This window comes from Ambystoma mexicanum, chromosome 2p (genome assembly GCF_040938575.1).
Source record: "Ambystoma mexicanum isolate Mex_15411 chromosome 2p, UKY_AmexF1_1, whole genome shotgun sequence".
Lineage (NCBI taxonomy): Eukaryota > Metazoa > Chordata > Amphibia > Caudata > Ambystomatidae > Ambystoma > Ambystoma mexicanum.
In genome coordinates this window covers 1,466,298,965-1,466,319,485 of record NC_090923.1, presented here as the reverse complement: position 1 = coordinate 1,466,319,485, position 20,521 = coordinate 1,466,298,965, and the positions used below count along the sequence as shown (strand labels likewise).

Sequence of the window (20,521 nt, the reverse complement as noted above, 5' to 3'; positions counted from 1 at the left end):
TTGATAGTGTTATATAGGAACTGTTTTTGACTACAGAAATGTTGTTACAGATCAGTTAAAATATTATACCTAACACCTATGGCTTCATAACGAGTTGGGTGGTATTCTGGTGGTAAATCTGCCAGACTACCACCCAACTGAATTACCGTTACCGCCACTTGGTTCGACGGAATTATCGCCAGATTAGAGGTGGTGGTGTAAATCTCCATAGGACCATATGGTTCTTTTTTGGCAGAATAACCACAGTGGTAATTTCCCTGCATTAATTCTGGCGATTTTGCCGTTTTTTCAGCTGAGAGTTGGAGGATTCACCTCCAGCACGATGCTGGAGGTAAATCCTCCACTCCAGCGCCGTACTCGTAGCATGGCTGAGAGGGAACATTGGCAGTAATTCCGTTACCGCCAATTGTTTCCCACTCCGCACTACTTGTAATGAGGCCCACATTTCTTAGTTTCTATAACCAATAAAAACGGTGTGTTTTTTAAAGCAAAGTTGTAAATGCGGCAGGCGAGGTGGCAATCTCAGTCTTGCTTCAAGCTCATAATCCTTTCCTGACACTTTCCTGGCAGAGGGCAACTGCGGGAGCCAAGGGTTCCTCTTGAGGCTCTGGTCACGGGCACTTCCCCAACTCTGATTCTTGCACCCTCTTCAGAGAAGGACGACACATGTTGAAACAAGCATTGGCAATTACAACAGTTTGGGCTTTAGTGTAGACATGGGAAAGTCGCTTGCAAGGCACTGCCGTAGTGGTATTAACTGCCCATTGTGGGTAGCAGGTGCACAATTGTGCTCGTACCTGGGCATGTAAGAGCATTGTCTTTCAAATGCCTAATACTTATAGAAAAGCCAAAACTGCTTTGCCAATGCTTGTTTTTATTTAGTTGTAGCCTGAGATTGTGCTATAATACAAAACATTTTAAATACCATTCATTGTCGTATAGGACCAACTGCTATTAAAAAGTGTAATAGTGAGAGCAAGGAGTACATGTAATAGCATTTTGAATGTATTATACATACATAGTATATGTCACTAAATGCTCCATGGTAATATTTACTGTGAAATGTAATCGTATTGATAACATATTTGTATATATTTTTTAAAACAATTATTAGTATTTTTACTGTATGCAGTTTATTAATCATTCGTAGTTTGTGCTTTCAGAATTATTCAAGCTAGGACTAAATATTTCTAAAAATCCTCTGTCAGTCTGTAGATCTGTGGGATGTATCAACCCACTCATCCAAGCCCTGCAACATCACTGTGCATTGCTGGCAGCAGAAACATCATAATGGCCACTGGAAAGCATGCTGCTCGCTAGAGATCACCAGAAATTGTGCAGTGAAAACCTGAAAAAAGGGGCCACCATCCACTTTTACCTATCTTAGTGAGCACAGGAGATAAATACCAAAAACCACCACAAAGTAGCCTGAAACCACTTGGAAATAGCAATGCTGATTGAAAATCCGTTTTCTTGATTGTCAAAAATTGCTAAAATCATGGCTCACAAATCACCTAAAAGGTCCAACCTCTTTGTTGTAGTTCCACATCATTTACTGCAAGAATCCACATCAATACAATGTCAGCAAGAATCATATGTTCTCAGAACAAAATCCTATTTTAAAGATACTTGATGGAAAGACAGCTGTCAAAATGGGTGTAGTAGCGTTACTCGCCTCTGTCAAGTGCTGGCGATTTATAATTCTAACAGGAGAACTGGTGTTTCAGAAGTTAAATATGCCAGAGAAGAGAATTCCATCAAAATGCCATATAGAGTGCCACACAGTGATTTCATGTTGAAAAAGACTTGATTTAAAGATATGTTGCTTATTTTAAGTTTATAAATGTTATTTTATTTCACAAGGAACTATGTTACAATTGATCAGAAAGTAACCTGATGCAGTTAAGACTCCAAAAGGCTTGCTTCCCCTGAGAACCCTTCACACCTTGTGATTCCCACTAGAAGGAGGATGTCGCATTGGCATGCTAATCAAGAGGGGAGGAGATTTTCTCTGCAGCCCAGAGAAAGGAACAATAGATTCCTTAGACTGAATAGTGAATGCTAATTTGGGTGTAACTGACCACAAACTGCTGGCAGGAAACAAAACATGTGACCCTCTGAGTCAGCCCAGCTCTAGGAGGCAGACCAGACTGAGGTGTGAATTGAATTGAAAGCAAATGTATGTTATATAAAAATGCTTATAACAAAGTGTACCGAACTGACAAAAATGTGAAACTTTGAGATTGTGAAGATGAAAAATTCCCTCACAATTTAAGACTAAGCTGGACTTCGTGCGATGTTCTGAGACTAAACCCCAGAATTTATTCATATTGTAGCTACTGTATTTATGCCAAGAACTGGAAAAATGATAGAAATGTGCCCAGGTGGGGTGTGCAGGCATGTCTAAAAATTGGTGCAGAAATAATATTGGGAAGCCCACCAAAAGTGGAAAAAAATGGTCATTTCTGAACCAAAGTTCTTAGGAAGATAAGAATTGAACAGAAATGTACCTTAAGTAATCTGTCATGTAATTATGTATTCTCAACAACTTGTGTATCTGGGAAATATGTTTTTTGGGAAAAATAGATTTTCTATGTAAAAGCAAAAGGGAGGGATTTCTTTTGGACCATAAACACAGCATCACTCTGACTCATTCTGACACACTGATCCTGTCTCAAATCAGGGGACAGGGAATCTTCTAACCTATCAGATCCTTAGAGTGTTGGGCATTGTAGAATCAGCCTTCCCACCCACTTTGGAAATACATAAATAGGGACTGTGAGGACAGATAGGACACACACTCTTTTCCACTACTCAACTGATTTCTTGGCGCAGCACCCTGCAGGAAAACTCCAGACTCCCGACCAGATCCAGACAATATCCAGACAGAGACTCTAGAACCAAACTCTATAACCCTGAAGCAGAGGCCTAACCAAAAACTGAACTCTTTGCAGCAGGCCTTATGAATCTTTTGCAACCTGATTCTAACCCCTAAACTTCCACGGGGCCTAACTAAACCATTTAACAGCCTGGCTGAGCTGTTTTGCTTCTAGCTAAGAACCCTGTGCTAGAACCAAGATCCAGACCCAGAAAGCAGCGCTGTATCCAGAACCCATCAGATCCAGTCCAAGAGGCCACCCAGATCATAGTGCCGTGCGGAGAGTAGAACCCAGTGCCTGATCCTGTCCGGTGGCGAGTGAAGCCAAACCCTTGACCAGATCTTTGATGAGGCCCATTCCAGTCCAAAGCCTAAGAGTGAGTATTTAGTCTAGAACTGTCCATAGTCATCTCTTAGTTTAAAGTAATACTATTCCATCCATTCCACTTATCCAGAACGGCATTATAGAATCCTGTGTCCATCCTGAATTCTTCTCATTATATTGTTTGTGATAATTGTAGCAATAATCATCTTTGCGCTGATATTTTATGAAGAGGGACAAGTGTTTTGACGGACAGAGATCAGAGAGGACGCACCCTGTTCTGATGGCTGCCCGTTGAGTGTCTTGCTTCTTCATAGCTCCTTAGTCTAAGCCTATCCTTGTTGCTAAATCTTTAAAGCGCGATCTGTCATTTTTGAAATCTTGACTTTATTTCTGAAAATCTACCTTCACAAAAACCTCCGTAACTCTTGAAACGCACATCCTAGAACCGGAATTTTGAAGCTAAGATCCTAAGCTTTCCAACGAACCTAAAACAACATTCCAATTCAATATAGTTTTTCCGTAATCGCGTTTCACGCACACAGAAAAATTGCAGTGAATTGCAATTTAGCTCCATTTCACCACATGTCAAAATAGCTACTTCTTGTTTTCAACTGCTGAAATTCGTTTTCAAACTGATAATCCTTCATGAATCATTGCTAGTGTTGACCTGTACCAATCCAAAGTAATTCTCACTAGTGCTGAATCTCCTTTAGTGAATTAAAATCATTTTAGCATATTTTCCCATTCATTGCTATCCCATTCAAAAGGATTTTTGCCTGTTTTAAAATCATACCTGTTTTCTCTACGCTTGCTGGGGGGAACTGGGATTGAACTGCATTATTGATTGTATTCCTGAAACCTGTGTGTCCTCAATTCCATCTCTTCATATTGCATAGAGGGGGAGTGAGTAGTCACAAGGGAAAAAGTTATCATATTGTCTTTTGATTGAAACCATATCAAGTTTATTTCTGTGTTGCATTTTCCCATCCTTACATTTTCTTGAACCCATACCAAGTATTCTCTGCTACCTTATCCTTTCTATTCCTACTCCTAAGTGATTAAAGAGATTGTTGATATTGTGATATTACCCATTACTGATTACTGCTCAGATTCATAAGTGTGCTATTCAGACATTGTTTTATTCATAAAAGTGTGATATATATATATATATTGTTCAATCTTCAAAGAAACCTTTTAATTTGCAAAACAAGCCTACTTCTTGGCTCAGTGAGGTCGGGGAGATTCAAAGAGAGGGGCGTTATATAAGGGTTCATCATCCAGATTTAAAGAAATTTGACATAAAATATATAAATAAGGGCTTCCATTGGGCATCCAGACTAGGCATTGACTTAGTTGGAGTGCTGGATTGAAGTCACTTACAGATCACAATTGCTCACACCCAGGCTTTACGTTTATTTGATTTACACTCAGCCTGAATATTTGGCAAAAGTTCACTCTCGAACTGCATATTCCCAATAATCAAAGTTAAGCTCTATATCCCCAATAAGTCCTACGCAGCTACACTCAGACTATGCACTCAAACTAATTTTGAGGCTTCTCCCTCACACGTACATACGTCAAGCCTCTTTTTCACACCTCTTCACATTCATGCTGCGCACGTGGACTTATTTAAATGTTGGATGCATGCTTAGAATGATGGCATTTCACTGTCATTCACATTGACTTCCAAGTCATAGTTAGATTAGGGACATGGTCACATTTATGTAGCACACTACCACAGCCTACGAAGATGGCACTAACTCTCAGTGCATAATTGTGTGAAGAAATCCTGCAAGGGCCATGAACAGAATGAAAAATGCGTGCCCTGCGTATTCATGGAATTCATTGTGCAAAGTAACCGTAATCACAAGTTGGGACCAGAACGCTGCCGAAACGCCACCCCACAAAGCAGAAACAGCAAGAGCAGCTACCTTTGCGCGCTCCCCCGGGCGTGAATACATGCACCCTCAAAACAATGCGTGAAGTTCTCTGCAATCAGGCCTGCATCGCGGGGACCCTACGTGGGGTCCCCCGTAACTGTGTCCGGCACCCCGACAACATGAGTATAAAAAATCATGACTCAGTAATTACTCTGGAAACACGCGTGCAAACCCCTATAAAACATTCCTGCAGCGCACTAAACCCTGAATTCCAACATGCAACCCCACCTCTGCACTACAAATACTACACGCAAATGTACTTACACCTGCTTTGGGTGGCGGATCGTATGAAGGCATTGGGTGGCCAATTCCTGGCTGAGAGATTGCACGATCGAATCCATGAATAATTCTCACGCTGCGAAATTGTGGGCGTGAGAGGGTCTGCCTGCAGGCCATTCCTCGGAACGCCCATTTTTTAGCCAGTTCTTCCCCATTTTTGGGTGTTCCGCCCCCTTCCCAGCCCTCTGCGCAAGCCACGTCCATGCTCTGCGTGGAGTCTCGCACAAGGCGCTCGACGGCTCACAGAGACATGCCAGGCCTGCGTGAACTCCATGCAAGTCCAGGAAAAGTACATCACATTCGATTTCATGAATCGACAAATGGGGATTTGCGCGCAGAATGGCGTGCAAGTACCCTATTTTCCCCGCAAATAATTCCATGAATCGGGCCCACAGTCTCTCACTCATTAAAGTCCCAAAGGGATGAACTTGCTTGCGTGCATTCCCAGTGTCCCCCCCTTACCTCGAGAGCCCCTGTGGCCCTCTTCTCCACCAGCTTGCTTTTCAGTTCTGCAATCTCTGCTTCCAACAGGTGCACCACCTCCTCATAGTCGCGCTCCGCACTGTGCGCTTGCCGTTGCACGATTTCCGCCATCTGCAGTTTACTCTGCATAGTCTGGTTCTCTGACTGCACACCCAGCATTTTCTAGAAGCAAAGACCCGTGACTGTTATCAACCAGGGTTACAAGAAGCATAGTGATGATGGGTTTATATAACACCAACTCGCTGGGAGTCTTAAAAAAACGTACTAGTGCCTTATTAAATTATAATTATGTTATTCAACATGTAAAACTAAAAAAGTTCCCTGATGAGGGCTCACATCTTTGACTTTATGATTCACAACTCTCTGCAACAGATGAATTGCAGCTGGCATGTGCTGCAGACTCCATACTGGGAATGTTGTGGACTGGTCATAGCTCCTTCTCCTTGGCAATTCATATATGATCTCAAAACAATCGCAAAAAAAGTCACATTCAATGTTACAAATTCAGTTTTATTGACAAATCACGGTTCTGCTGCTCTCTCAATGTAAATGCATTTGCCACACAGTAAGGTAGTGCAATGCCCACCCCCCAAGCCAATGTCGGCTGTCCCCAGAGAAGTGAACATGGAGGATCCCGAAACCACCCTCATGGGTCGCCCACACTAAGCTGGGGTGCAGTCACAGGAGCACTCACACCTCAAACCTCCACACCAACACCAGTGACCGCCACAAAGAGAGGCAGAGGCCCAAACCCCTTGAAAGAGACCCCTCCTCATAAGACTGACACAATCAGGGAGCCATTTCAGCTCTTTAGCAACACCCAGACATCCAGCATAGGAAATGAAGACTCTCCCTTTAAAGGGACAACGTTGCAACATTTCAAAGTTACTGACAAGTGAAGACATACATTTTTTTAAATGTTTCTCATTATGACTCATACTCGCATAGTCCAAAGAAGTCCTGTAGATAAAATAATTGGCTTTCACGGACCTTTCAACTGTGACAAAAATTAACAATATACTCCTGGCCTCGGTATCATTGAAGGGATTACACAATTAATAATTCCGTGCGACAAAGGCATTGTCAATGTACCATCCTGCTTCCCATGTTTACCAGGAGCGATTCTGGCCTTAGATTAATACGCTGAGGGAACACAGGGATCTGGACCAAAGCGGCTAAAGGCAGCAGTGGCGCAGCAGGAGGGAAAACGACCTGCCTTTCTGAAATCCAAGATGGAGGCAGGTCTTCATGTAACCTCAGGCTAACCCACTTCCAAAATACATGACCAGCAGCAAATGGCCCAAGCACAACTCTTACAGAGGTTTCCCCTTATTGTTAAGTACCTCCCAACGGCGGGAGAGACCCTACTATAATAGTTACTATCTGGGTGGGGGAGGGCGGTGGAGGGGAACCATCAAGAGGCAAAGCAGACCAGCAGGGGAAGAAAAGCTAGAAGGGGGATACAGTTAATGTGCCAGAGGAGGATGAAGGAGAACAGGTACCACTACTAGATTAAAAGAGCAGGGATTTCCTGGTGGATCAGGTCAGTCCAGGGAAGACTGTAGAGGTGGTGGGAAGTATGAGACGGTGCAATCTCAGTGGGGGTCAGGAAGGATATGACAGGGGGGCCCAGCAAGGAGGCTTTCCAGGGACAAGGACCCTAGAGTGGGGATGTGGTCATTGGAGGAAGGGTATCCCAGGTCAAAACCCAGCAACCTGTGTGAGCGAGTCAATGCTGGAAAGATTCACTTAGCGCCTCGACTTGGAGGAAGAGACACTCAGACCTTTTCAAGCACAGCAGACACCCAACAATGAAGGCCTAAACATCACATTCAATTGACAAGGCTTTGATAACCCTGCAAACCCCCCCCCCCCCCCGCAACCAAAAGGAAGACCAAGTCAAGGGTCCTCGATTGGACATTTTGAACATGGGCAGACAGGCCCTGTTTCCTCAGTAAGAGGTGTTTTCTTTTGATTATGATTTAATACTGGAAAAGTAGTCTCGGATTCCTTGTTATCTGAATACAACCCTAGTTCTGTTAAAGCATATTTTTGTTTCGTTCTCTTTGTGCCGTTTTCCCAATAAGGAGAAAGGGAAAAATAACCCCATATACTGAAAAGAACACCATAAAAATATCAGTCTGAGAAATATCAGCATCCAGCTGGGAACACCGTAGCAAACACAATACTACTACTACTACTACTACTACTACTACTACTACTACTACTACTTCTACTACTGCTACTACCACTACTACCACTGACAATATTACAATAATAATAATAATGGTAAATCAAATTCTAGATCCATGCAAAGAATTCAGTTACCTTACAAAGAAAGACTGTGTCAGTTAAAAGCCTGAGCAAAGTGAGGGATTTTAATGAGGAACTCAGGACGTTAACACCCGTTCCAGCCCCTGGAATGGGTGCTTATACCATTAGCACAACAGATTACCAAAGCAGTAACCCGAGGTGCTAAAAAGAAAAGAAAAAACAAGGATTTCATTCACAAGGCGTCCTGTTCAATGAATGAAATCCTTTTCCAAGATGGCCGTCATGGAAAGGGACTATGGGGCTCTTCGGAGCCCCTCTTCCCTTTCCATGGCAGCCGGAGAAGTGGGGAAGCAGCTGCAGCAGCGGCCATGCGCTGCCACAACATACAGGTAAGTGGGAGTGGGAATAGGGCCAAAAATAAAACAAATAAGGCAACGGAGGGTGGGGGGAAGATGGCGGTGGGGGGAGCCAGCCGTCAGGCGGCATGGAACATGGGCATTCACTGGCGGTTCAAACCTGCATTCCTAGCCACCTGATTGGCTGGCTCCCCCCACCCGGATGCTAATGAGACATATACCAGTGCAACAGTGTAGGGGATATACATAAATACAATATATGTTTGTGGCATAGTGTCATATTTGGCATTGGTATCAATAAACAGTCTTAGGAGTGAATAGCAGTAGAAGTTGGCTGATGGTCAGTTGTGTAGAGCAAAAGAGCAAGATGGAGCACTTCCAGAGCTAACTAGTTCAGCCCAGATTCTGGTTTTGATCTATTCCACATATAGACTTCCAGCATGTACGCATGTAAGGAAAAAGGGTGTAATTGTGAGGATGTGCACAGAGAGTGGGCGATGGAAATATTGTGTCGGGAAGAAGATCAGAAAGATTGAGGAGGCGCCTGTAGCGAGATGGATTCAGCTAAACCATGGGGTGCAAGGAAAGGAGTAAACTTGAAGCCAAAGATTAGGAATATAAAGAGAGAACATTTTCCATGGAGGGCTATCAATCGTGCTGTCTGTGTGTTGAGAAAGTTGGGAACATGAAACCTTGTTGTTGGGTTTCACTACTATATTTGAAAATGCCTTTTGGATATATTGTCTATTTTTGGGATCCATAGCTGACATTTTGTTGACATATCCGGCCACCCTTTTGCCCCCAAATGAACCTTTCTACATGGCTATGTGAGGCCCTGTCTATAGTTTCAGCACCATGGGTCTCTTTGTCATTCATTAGTGGTCTGAAATCTTACACATGGATCCCTTGGCTACAATGCTATATGCTTACAGGCCCATGGCATTGCCGAAGGGTTCCATAAGTCTTTACCCTTGATTAATTCATCCCCAAATTATTCATTTTTGTTTTTTATCATTAATAAATCAGAGCACAAGCAAACTTGGGGGTGGGGGGGCTCTACTGTCCACATTAACCCCCACACCTTAACACAATGATCTCCTTTTCCACACTTACTATTTGTACTTTTGAAAAATTATATATTGTTTAAGTTCTTGCCGATGAATATTCTGCACTGGAAAATGTGAATGTTGAATAGTCTGTAATTAAATCACTGTACCTGCCAAAGCATTTGTGGTTAACAAATTAGAACACTCCTGCCTGGGAAAGTGAGCAGTCAAGAGTGTTGGGTTCAAGCCTTCTCCCACATGATCTCCTTTTATTTATTGTTTTACTAATTTGTATTGCAAATACTTGAAGGAATCATTTTAATTCTTAATTTGTGTTTGCACAATCTTATTTTATGTTGTGGTCAACTCCTGCAATTTCCTCTGACCTAAACACGCCCCCACATGTGTGATTAGCTGCTGCTCATCTGTCCCCTGCTGCTCCATTCCAGTGAGTGTGTATACAGGAGGCATTTAAAACCTGAACTGCTAAGTGGGGACTGGCCATGGTAGTCTAGAGGAACTGGCTGAGGCCTCTGTCCTACATTCACCAACTACCTACTTTGATCCCACCTAGCAGACCAATGTTTACTGTAGACCTGGATGAATTGATCAATGTTGTCAAACAGAATTCTCATCATCAACATGGCCATAGCTTGACCCCTCTAGATGACCAAAGGTATTTTTCTTTTATGAGATGCTTCTACAGATGCTCGGCCCACAAAGGTTCAATTGCACCTTTTATGGTTGCTGTGGGAGGGGTGAAGAAGAGCCATATATGAATATATTGCTGCTGCTGGGTTCTCGATAGTCAACCTGTGCTGTTTAAACTGATTGTTCTGGGAAGGCAATCATTTTGCCCCGCACTGCGTCACTTGAATATGCATTTCAAGTGGCTGGCCATATACCTCACCTGAGAAGCCACCCTGGAGCTTTGAGTTTGATCCTCCCCACCAATGACTTTTTCTGAGTATGAGCACTACTGCACATATGCAGTAGGTATTCCTCTACTTTATGTGTACCCTTTCCCTTTTCTGGTCAATGTACCAGATCTGCCAGCATAAAGGTATGTGAAAGGGGATTTCAACAGGGTTAGTTGCCTGTGTCTACGGAAATACTTTGCAGGGACTCGGGCGTGGCTAGTCACTGCTAATCTTAGCACAGGCGTACTACAGCAGTCTCGGCTTTCATTTCTCCACCAAATGCAGTATGGGACTTGTGATCTTTGGGTATATTAATGGAATGCAGCAGGCCCCAAAGTTATGTCATTAATAATGTACCTGAAAAAAAAAAACTCTGCCCGTCTATCGTCACTACAAAGCACACGTACAAATAAAGCGCATGTCAGAAATGTAAGCCTTCAGGCAGTGAATAGCTCCTGTACTCTGACACTGCCAACCGCTTGCTTTTATTTATTTGTTTAACCTGTTACCTGCTCTCCTGTGCCATGACTACCCTGGCAGTGCCACACCTTCAAGGGGACCCCATATATATTCAAGAGTGCTTTCATTGTGGCCAATTGCTCATGGGGAGAGACAGAATAGAAGTTGCTTCTGTAGAGATCACTATTCGCCAGCCATAAATGTTTCCTTGCATTTCCAGAGGGTGGTGAGGGGGGGGGGCAGACACGACACTACGAAGCCCCTTTTATTCGCTCCTCCATTGTACTCCCTAAGAGAAAATGATTTGCTTCATTTCATTTGGTACTAAGGCAATTTGTTTACAAACAGTAACACTCATTTCAATAAGCAGTCTGTTTTTATTGTAGGCCATTGTGGAGCGACCGTACAGTATTCAAATCAGCAATCTGTCAAGATGTGAAGTTACATGCGTGTGAAGAGCTCCAAGTATATACAAGCTTAAGCTCAGCATGGTACGTCTCTATTTACTGGCACTGAGTGCCTACCTTGCAGGACCGAAAATAGATATGTTGAGTCTGGCAACCCCCCTGTGCATGGTGTGCAGGGTGTGCCTAATGTCACACCATGGAGAGAGTGCAGAGTTGCCTTCATTTTGCCTTTAGGTCTATCGGCAATGGGGGGGGGGGAAGTAATACATGTGTTGGAGGCTGTTGGCCCAGTAGCAGGAAATAGTATCTCCACAAAGGGGGCATCCCTTGCCACCTGTTAATAAAAATATCAATTACTTTATCTTTTTGCTCTTATCACTCTGTGCTCCTCTTTTGATTTAGATGCTCTCTATCTTGCTTATGTGCTCACAGATGTCGCTGGTTTTCTCAAGTGCAGCTTTCTTTGCCAACTTTCAGAAAGTGACCTATTTCTCCTTTCCCATTCGTCACTATTATTATCCCCAAAAGGAGGTGAAGAGAGCTCTCACCAGGCACAGAGATCCCCCCCTCCACATCTCCTCTCACAAAACCCACACAGTGCTGGCAATATATCTTACAATAGAAAACAGGAGATGAAGATCACAGGGTTGAAATCGCATTGTTGTGTGCCAAGACTCACCTGGTTCAGCTTCTGCAGCTCGTCCTCCGTTGCCTCCTTACTGCTCTCCACCTCCTTCAGGAGTGTCTGCAAGAAAGCTAGAAGTCACATACTTTGTGCATTGGACCAGGCAAGGCACGTGGAAGGTATATGAGTCTGTGACACATAGAAATGCATGCAGCCTCTCAAGCAATGGTTGATGGAGAGCTGACTCTGCTAAGGGCATTTCCACCCATTTGTTCACATATACTTATCTTTCCATCTATGTATTTATTTCTAATTAGTATAATGCACCAACTTCAAAGCACCTGGGACAAACAAAATAGGACATTGAGTACAATATAAAGGTGTGACACAAGCAATAGGAAGCTGGGAAGAGGTTACACACCCAAGTAGTCTGCTTAGTTACCATTCATATCAGGGATCTCAGATGACATTTGGGTTACATAAAGTGGTTGATGCTTTTGCTAAGGCACCATTTGCTACAGAAATTCTGCTGCTGGCCAATTATTCAAAACACAACAATAAGTCAATTGATCAAAGGAACAAGTCAGGTAACCCTTCGTATCGCCAAGGCAGGCACATTCAAGGTTACCAGGTATTGGCTAAAGGTGGCCGTGGGGAATGCTAGTCTTAGCCATACGTGTGGTAGAATCAAGTATGGGAGTCGTGGTGGGAGGGAAGGTTATTCGGGTAGTGTGCGTAGGCATATCTGAGTTAGATCTTATGTTCATGGAGCCAGATTTTCAAATTTCTTTTCAACCTCTTGAGGTTACATTCTGTTTTTATGTTTGTGGAGAGGTTGTTCCAGAATCTCAGACCCATTACTGTGAGGGATCTGCTGTCATGTTTCCAGACTTTTGAGCGTGGGTGTAGTTAGGTTGTTTACCTATAATGATTTTAGCCGTCTTGTAGATATATTTTTGTTTATGCATGAGTTCAGGTATTTAGGAGCAATTTTCGAGTGGATTTGGAAAGTAAAAAATGCCAATTCTTTGTTTTACTCCCTCCGCAATGTGAAGGCAGGTGAGATATTCAAGGCCTGATGAGATATAACCCCAGGGCTTGAGTCCCAAAATAAGTCTAGCTGCGTTATTTGGATAAGTTGTAGTTGGTTTAGTTGTTTTCATTTAATCCTAGATAGAGACTATTACAATAGTCTATGTCATAGAGGACAAAGGACCTGTTCAGTTCAATTTTCTGTGTCATTTCCAAATAGGAAGCAATTCTCCTAAAGATCTGTAGCCGAAATAACACATTTTGGGTTAGTGAGTCTATTGGTGGTTCTAGTGAGACTTTAGTGTTGAAAATGATAATTAGACGGTTTACGTTCCAAAGAGGGGTGTGTCCCATACTTAAGAGGGGGCATTTGAAAGCTAATGCTGGCGGGTCTGGGACGCTAAAGAAGATGGTCTCTGTTGTGCAGCCGCAAAGGCATAGGTTATTATCTAGAGCCAATCCTGTTATAATTATGGTCATCTTATTCCGGGTTCAATATACGTGAGAATCACCCATGTATATTTGAAAAAAGGTTGGGAACAGTAAGATAATGGCTGCTAGGGATTTAATGTACACATTAAGTAGCCATGGGGTTGGTTAAGATGGAACCCTGGGGACACCATACTTCAAAGGGAAATTGTTAAGTTTAAGACTCTCATTTCAACCCTCAGGTGAGATTGTAAAGGTAATTAATTGGTCATCCATTTTAAAGCAGTATCATTTGTTCCCCAATTAACTTTCAACTTTTTATTAGTGTCTGATAGTTGATGGTGTGTTAGGAACCCGATACATGAAAAACAACTAGAGCTCTTGGTGTATTGTTGTCAGGTGCTTTCAGAATTTCAAGGAGACGTGTTTCCCTGCTGCTCTTTGAGCAAAAACCAGATTTGTTTTCATGAAGTGGGAGGTTCTTTTTACTGAGGAGGACTTGTTAGGTGGTAGTTATGTTTTTCATAATTTTAGCAATAAAAAGAAATAGTATCTATTAGCACCCGGGAACGGGTGTGCAACCAATCAGGTTGCTCGGAACGTGGGCTGTACCTTGCCACGAAAGCCTGCGTTCGATGCCAACTGATGGCAGATTCCCCTGCCCGCCATCTTCACTCCACCCTCCCTTCCTTTCTTTATTTTAAGCTATGGCAATTCTCTTCTGAACAAGAGTACCAACAGCAACCCCATACATGTGTTTCAGCCTTGTTGGGCCTCATCAGTGAGGTGGAGCTGTGCCTCTCTGAGCACAGTGAGCAAGGGGTCCACGTCTGGATGACCCTAGAAAACTCAGGGTGGCTATACCTAAGTCCCTTAAACAATCACAAAATAGTCCATAGGCGCCCCTCTTTGAGAACGAACACGACTAAATGATGTGTTCTTTGGGAAGATACCCACTCAAGAGTCTGCAGCCACACTTTTGCTCACTATACCTTTCGCAGAAGGGAAATATCCATTAGCATATCAGTCTTTGTCCCGCCCACATGGGCAGTCCAGCACGAAATGCTATGGCAATTCTCTTCTGAACAAGAGTATCAATGGCAACCCCAAACACGTGTTTCAGCCTCAAGAGTCCGCAGCCACACTTTTGCCTAGAGAGGCACAGCTCCACCTCACTGATGATGCCCAACAAGGCTGAAACACGTGTATGGGGTTGCTGTTGGTACAAACCCCAACCCCAAAATCTGGTTAATTCAAAACTCCATTTTAAACTGTCAAGTAACTGTATACTGGTGGCTGGCGACTTGAACTCCAAATCGAACCTCTGAAAGACATAGTGGGTCTCTGGGATGATAAAGGCCAGGCATGGGATATACCGAATCTCATTGCTGCCCCCCCGCAAGAGAATTCATCCACTTGCAGTGGAATCATTTTGTGTTTTACAGGCTCTCAATTTGCCATTTCGCCAAGGACCAGTTGTCTAAATTGACATTTAATGGCGGGCATTGGTCATCTCTAATTGACTACATTATGATCTCAGGTAATAGATGGGAAACTGTTCAGGATTTCGAGGTACAAGTCAGACCCAAAGACAAGACCCTTTGGTTCTCAGCATTCTGTCATCAGGCGTGGGTAAGGAGGTAGCCCATAACTCCACGAGACAACATGTCACCCTTTTGACGGGCCAGGTGGGTAAAAAAATAAAATGGGAGAGAATAGTAGAACATGGAGCCATAACTGCACTGTATAGTGTGATTCTGGGAAATGTGGAGACCATTTGCAATGGAAAGGCCACAGATACTGAAAAAAATCTGGTCCTGCATATCTCCCTGTCAATAACAACTGCAAAAAAGAAAGCCCAGCTAGCCACTGACTGGTATGATGACGCCTGTGCCACAGCAAAAAAGAATCTAGTGAGGTATGTTCAATCAGATAAGGTGGTGGATAAAAATGAGCTACGGTCACTCAGATGGCAATACAAAAATCTGATTACAAGGAAAAAGAGTGAATTTGGGGTTAACCACTGGGCTGCTCTTACAAAAGCGATGATTGATAGAGATCATATTACATTTTGTAAACTGGTCACGTGGAGAGAATCAAAGGGGGACAAAACTCATCATTGCTTGATACCTGCCCTTTCGTGGTATTCCCATTTCAGCACTCTATACAAGAGCGAGGAGGGAACGATCTACCAGTCTAATGAGCTACGGTCCCCAGGGCACTTGATATCTTCTGGGCTGCCAATATCAACCGATGAAGTTGTGAGGGCACTGAAAGAACAGAGAAGTGGCCGCGCGGCAGGCCCAGATCTAATCCCGCTGGATCTCTATAAGGGCGAGGCAGCAATTTGGGACCCAGTGCTGGTTTAACTTTTGAATGCCTTGCTTAGCACAAGGTCCATCCCCAAGTCCTCTTTGAGTGCAGTAATAGTCCCATGCAACTTCCGCCCGATTTCCCTACTAGATTGTGCGGGGAAGATATTTGGGAAGGTGATTCTCAATCAACTGCAGGAATGGGTTGACAATAATAATGTGTTGAGTGACTTGCAAGGTGGTTTTCGCACAAAAAGGGGTACAATATACCACTGCTTCTTATTGTTTACAGTGATTCAGAAATATACGGTATTACAGAAAATGAAAATATATGCTCTATTTCTGGACCTGAAAACTGCGTTTGACACAGTGTCAAGGACCTTTCTGTGGCAGATTTGAAGAAATCACAATATATCCACCCAACTGCTGACCTCCATAATGCTATTATATGGGGAGAACTGAGCCACTGAACGCTATGGCTTGGGGGGACGACAGACCAATGCTTTCATTGTAAACAAAGGGGAGAGACAAGGATGTGTTCTGGCCCCCTTCTATTCTGTATTTATATCCGGGAGGTAATAAAAGCCCTGGTGAGGGGCTGCTTTGACCACCCAAAGATGGCATCCCTGGCGATCCCTGCCCTTTTTTTTACACAGATGACGCAGTTATTTTGGCCACCACACTGATGGGCTTGAACAACTCATTGAATATTTTTCTGTCAAAATGCAAAGACTTGCATCTTGAATTGAACACAGAAAAAACAAAAGTCATGGTGTTCAAACCACAGTTTACCAAGTACTGCCCCCTGCCGATCCTAGTAAACAATGTTAGACTAGAGCTGGTTAAATATTTTGACTACTTGAGTGTTAGATTTTAAGATTCTGGGGTATGGCAACAAATTCTCAAATCAGGGATTACTCTGGAAAAATACAGTGGGGTAATTAAATCATCCCACAGAAGGGATGGCAGCAATCCCCGGCCTTGGAACTGTACAAGAAACAGGCTGTACCTGCAGCCATCTATGGATCTATGCTCTGGGATATGCCAGTACCAGGAAACTGGCTAGCATAGAGCACACATTCATTAAAACAAAATTGGTCCTCCTTCCGAGCAGTACACCCTCATCGTTGCTACAGCTTGAACTCAATGTTGCCCCGTTATGCGATTTAATTGAGTTCAAAGCAGCATTATATTGGGAGCGCTTGTGGAACACAGATGAACTGGCAATTTACTGCAAAGCAGCAAACCATTTGTTATCCCTTAATGGGGAGCACAGTGTTAAATAGGTTACACACCTGAAACATACACTGAGCTTGGTGTGAATAAATCACATGAGAAACCACTCTAGATCCCGCCTTGGTACAAGGTCATCGGACCTGAGGGAGGTGATAAAAACAAGAATTAAAGAGAGGTTAGTGGGCAACTCTGCTACGTTAACACTGGGCCCAGATTACTTATCCCCGTGGTCGCCAAGTGATCAATATATCTATCTTGATAACATTTTGACCCCTTTTGAACAATCTCTATATAGCCACATGAAACTTGGGACTCGGCAGATTGCTTCCTTCACTAGAGGGTGGCACGACCATTCTTCTGAACTGTGTCCCATGTGCAGAAGCGGAAGAAACGCGAACTCATTACCTATGGGTATACCCTTGTACAATTAACCTGAGACGCTGTTATTTGAAGCCAGTACTAAATGAATTGAGGATTCGCTGCACAGGCGATGCCTTCAAGCCCCTGAGACAATCTCTGTAACCACAAGTGTTTTTTTTTGCAACTGCCAGATACACCCATAGAGTGTGGTTGCATAGATTACACGTTTTAAAGGCCCTAGGAGTAGGAGCCCAGCCCACACAGCCTCATGATACTGACACTTGGGCTGCACGTTTTCTCTACTCGTCAGTACCTACCTCACTGACTCGCAGTGTTGTTCTACGATCTCTGGCCCATATCAAGTGAGACCTTACTCTGTGAGTCTATTCATTCTGCTCGTATCCTGGTTTTAAATATCATTGCTGTCTAATGAATGAAGGCTTTTATCGGGAGATGTTACATCTTTTTATTACATTTATGAATTTTACTAAAAAAAGTGTATTGTGTTTTATTGCTGTATAACTTGAAGGTCTTTTTACACTGAATACAAGTTTGTTTGATTGATTGAACTCTCATTAAAATGTTTGACTTCAATCCAAGAGTGATAAAACAGATGATAATTCATAAGACATTCCCTGTTATTTATCCAATCCTGTGCACATATTTTCAATTTTACTTTCCCCGAATTCAATCATTCTAGCTCTTTTAAGTTCGAATCTACAACAGGTAATCTATTCGGGCAAAGCTTCACCCAGTGATTCCAGGCCTGACATGATTTGTTTAACTACAAGGAATGAAGATCAATTATTAAGCAATTGAGAAGAGGGGAAAGAATCTTGAAAAATAATTGCATCCTTTTCCAGTCCACAACTGACTGTAAGGATACGACGCATCTCCTGCCTAATAACACTCATAGGGACCCCATTTGGGAGTTCTAAACATTGTCGCCACAATAAAGCCTCTACTTCTCCCAATTCAAGATTAGCAATAATGTTTCTGCCCAAAGAGTAAACTACGCAGTATTTTAGATTTATACAGTCTGATTAGAGGAAGCATAGAGAAGGGCCACATCTAAGATCTACTTCTAACATCTGGGCCATATAAGAACTTATTTCCGGAAGTAACATTTTTAAGGCTTGGTTGTCACCAGGTTGGAACAAAACTTAACACCCAGATATTTAAATTGATCCACTAATTTTGTGCCCCACCAAGTACCAGTTAAAACTTGTGATTTTTTTACTGGTATCGGGTTTCAAGATCAGAAAAAACAGAGGGTGTCTCACCGTCTAGTTGCCGGGGATCTCTTGCTCAAGTGGCCAAGGCATGGCCATTGCCTTTGGAACCAGACCCTGGGGGTGGACCAGTGCGGAAGGATCACCTGGGTCAGGGGTCCACAGGGAGTGGGGGGGACATACCCAATGGTGAGACGCGGTATCCCTCCCTTTTCAAAATTGTTATCCCATCATATTTTTTAGGATATTTTGATTTTCCAACCCCCCCCTTCTTTCCTGCACAAACACTGAGCCGAGGAAGAGGAGGTCTGAGTGAAGAAAGACTAACACTCAAACATTTCACTGGACATGTCCCATTGATACAGTCAGGCAGAGTCAGGCAATTGACCACAATTGCATACACCTGATTCCTATTGACTTTCCCTACATGGATAAAAGGTGGAGCATTGGGACACACTCTGAGCAAGGCAAAGCAGGAGAAGGAGCAGTTCTTCCAGGGCAGCCTAACCAAGGGAGACCTGCAGCGAACTGTGAGTAATGGTGATTTGGAAGGTCCGACCCCGACCTAGAGAGATCTGTAGCGAACTGTGAGAAAGTGTGATCGGAAGGTCCAAGTCTGACAGAGGGAGACCTATGTGAACTATAAAGCCAGACGTTTGTGAACTATGAATCCTGGTAGAAAGGAACCTTTGTTTTCTTGAATGAACCCAAGGCATCCTGCGAATAAGAAACTTTGTGCGAACAAGAGGCTTTTCTTCCATGGTAGGCCCTGGTTCGTGTCCTTCACTGCATCCTTGTGTCGGAAGCCAGAGTGTGTTCTAAGATCCGAGTGTGCCACCTTATCCTGTGCTAAAAACATGGGGAAAGGAGTTTTGCTCAGTTACCATGACATATTATTTTGAACACTGTTTTTTTCCTTTACATATACATCTTTCCCTATACACATTTATTATAGTAGAGTAAGGGCAAGCAATATTTTTTTTTAAATTATAGGCCATTTTCTTTTGACTGACAAATGACTAGGACTGTATTTATTTTACTTGGTTGAGAGTACTCCCATCTTTAGCTACAGAGCAAGCCAGGGGTTTTTCAACCCCCCCTCCCACACACTTTTTAAGTTACAATAAAGGTTTTTGAACTTGGTAATCTTGTGTCTGTGTCTACTTGTGATACCATGCCTCCCATACAGACCCATTGATCTCAGAATCGAGAGCTTCCAAATAATTTTCCAGGACGTTTAATGATCTTTGAGGACCAATGGATGGATGTCTGATCAAACAATACTAGATCATCGGCATAATACACATATTGGATAAATACTGAGCCCAGACGAGGCAGACAAGAATTAGCAGTTGACAATGTAATGATATATATATAGGGCGAGCCCACAATATACCCTTATTTAGGATCCACATATGCTCTACTTTTGACTCATATAGAACACTGTGGATCCCTCCCCTTGTGCCAACAATGAGCCAAAACACAGCTCCAACAAGGGAGAATACACTAGCATTGCAAACAAAGACAGAGACTGGCCTTGGGGGAAGGGAGTACCAACGGGAGGAAATGGAGATGCAGAGCAACCACCAAACCACGGCCCAGGTGCCGGCACTACAAGAGAGACGAGAGAGAGAGAAAAGCCACATCATTATGTGGCAGAGAAGGAAATCATGCTGAGCTTCAGAAGGGAACTGGCAAGCCTGCACATCAACCAATAGGGGAGCAGGACCCACTGTCTCTCAATAGACTTACCAAGGTGGCACTTAGAGCTGGGCCACAAAACACGAACATAAATATTAGCACTCTCGGCCACCATCAGCCATATATAGCAGGCCCGATATGGAGAAAGTGAGCAGGGCTTAGCGCCTTTCTTATGAACTTCCATTGCAAATACAAGTCCCGGGTGGAGAAGACATGGCCAGATTGGT

The 20,521-nt window shown here is 43.3% G+C and overlaps 1 protein-coding gene across 3 annotated transcripts in view; it reads right to left on the bottom strand.

Annotated features, from left to right (window-relative positions):
* LOC138567624 (syntaxin-binding protein 4-like) overlaps window positions 1-20,521 on the bottom strand; it is an 839,836-nt gene that overhangs the window by 126,962 nt on the left and 692,353 nt on the right. For all 3 annotated transcript variants that reach the window (XM_069646045.1, XM_069646044.1, XM_069646046.1), the window contains 2 exons: window positions 12,047-12,112; window positions 5,885-6,067 (listed from right to left, as the gene is read on the bottom strand). In XM_069646045.1, coding sequence (XP_069502146.1) covers window positions 5,885-6,067; window positions 12,047-12,112 — 249 coding nt within the window. The remainder of the gene's footprint in view (window positions 1-5,884; window positions 6,068-12,046; window positions 12,113-20,521) is intronic.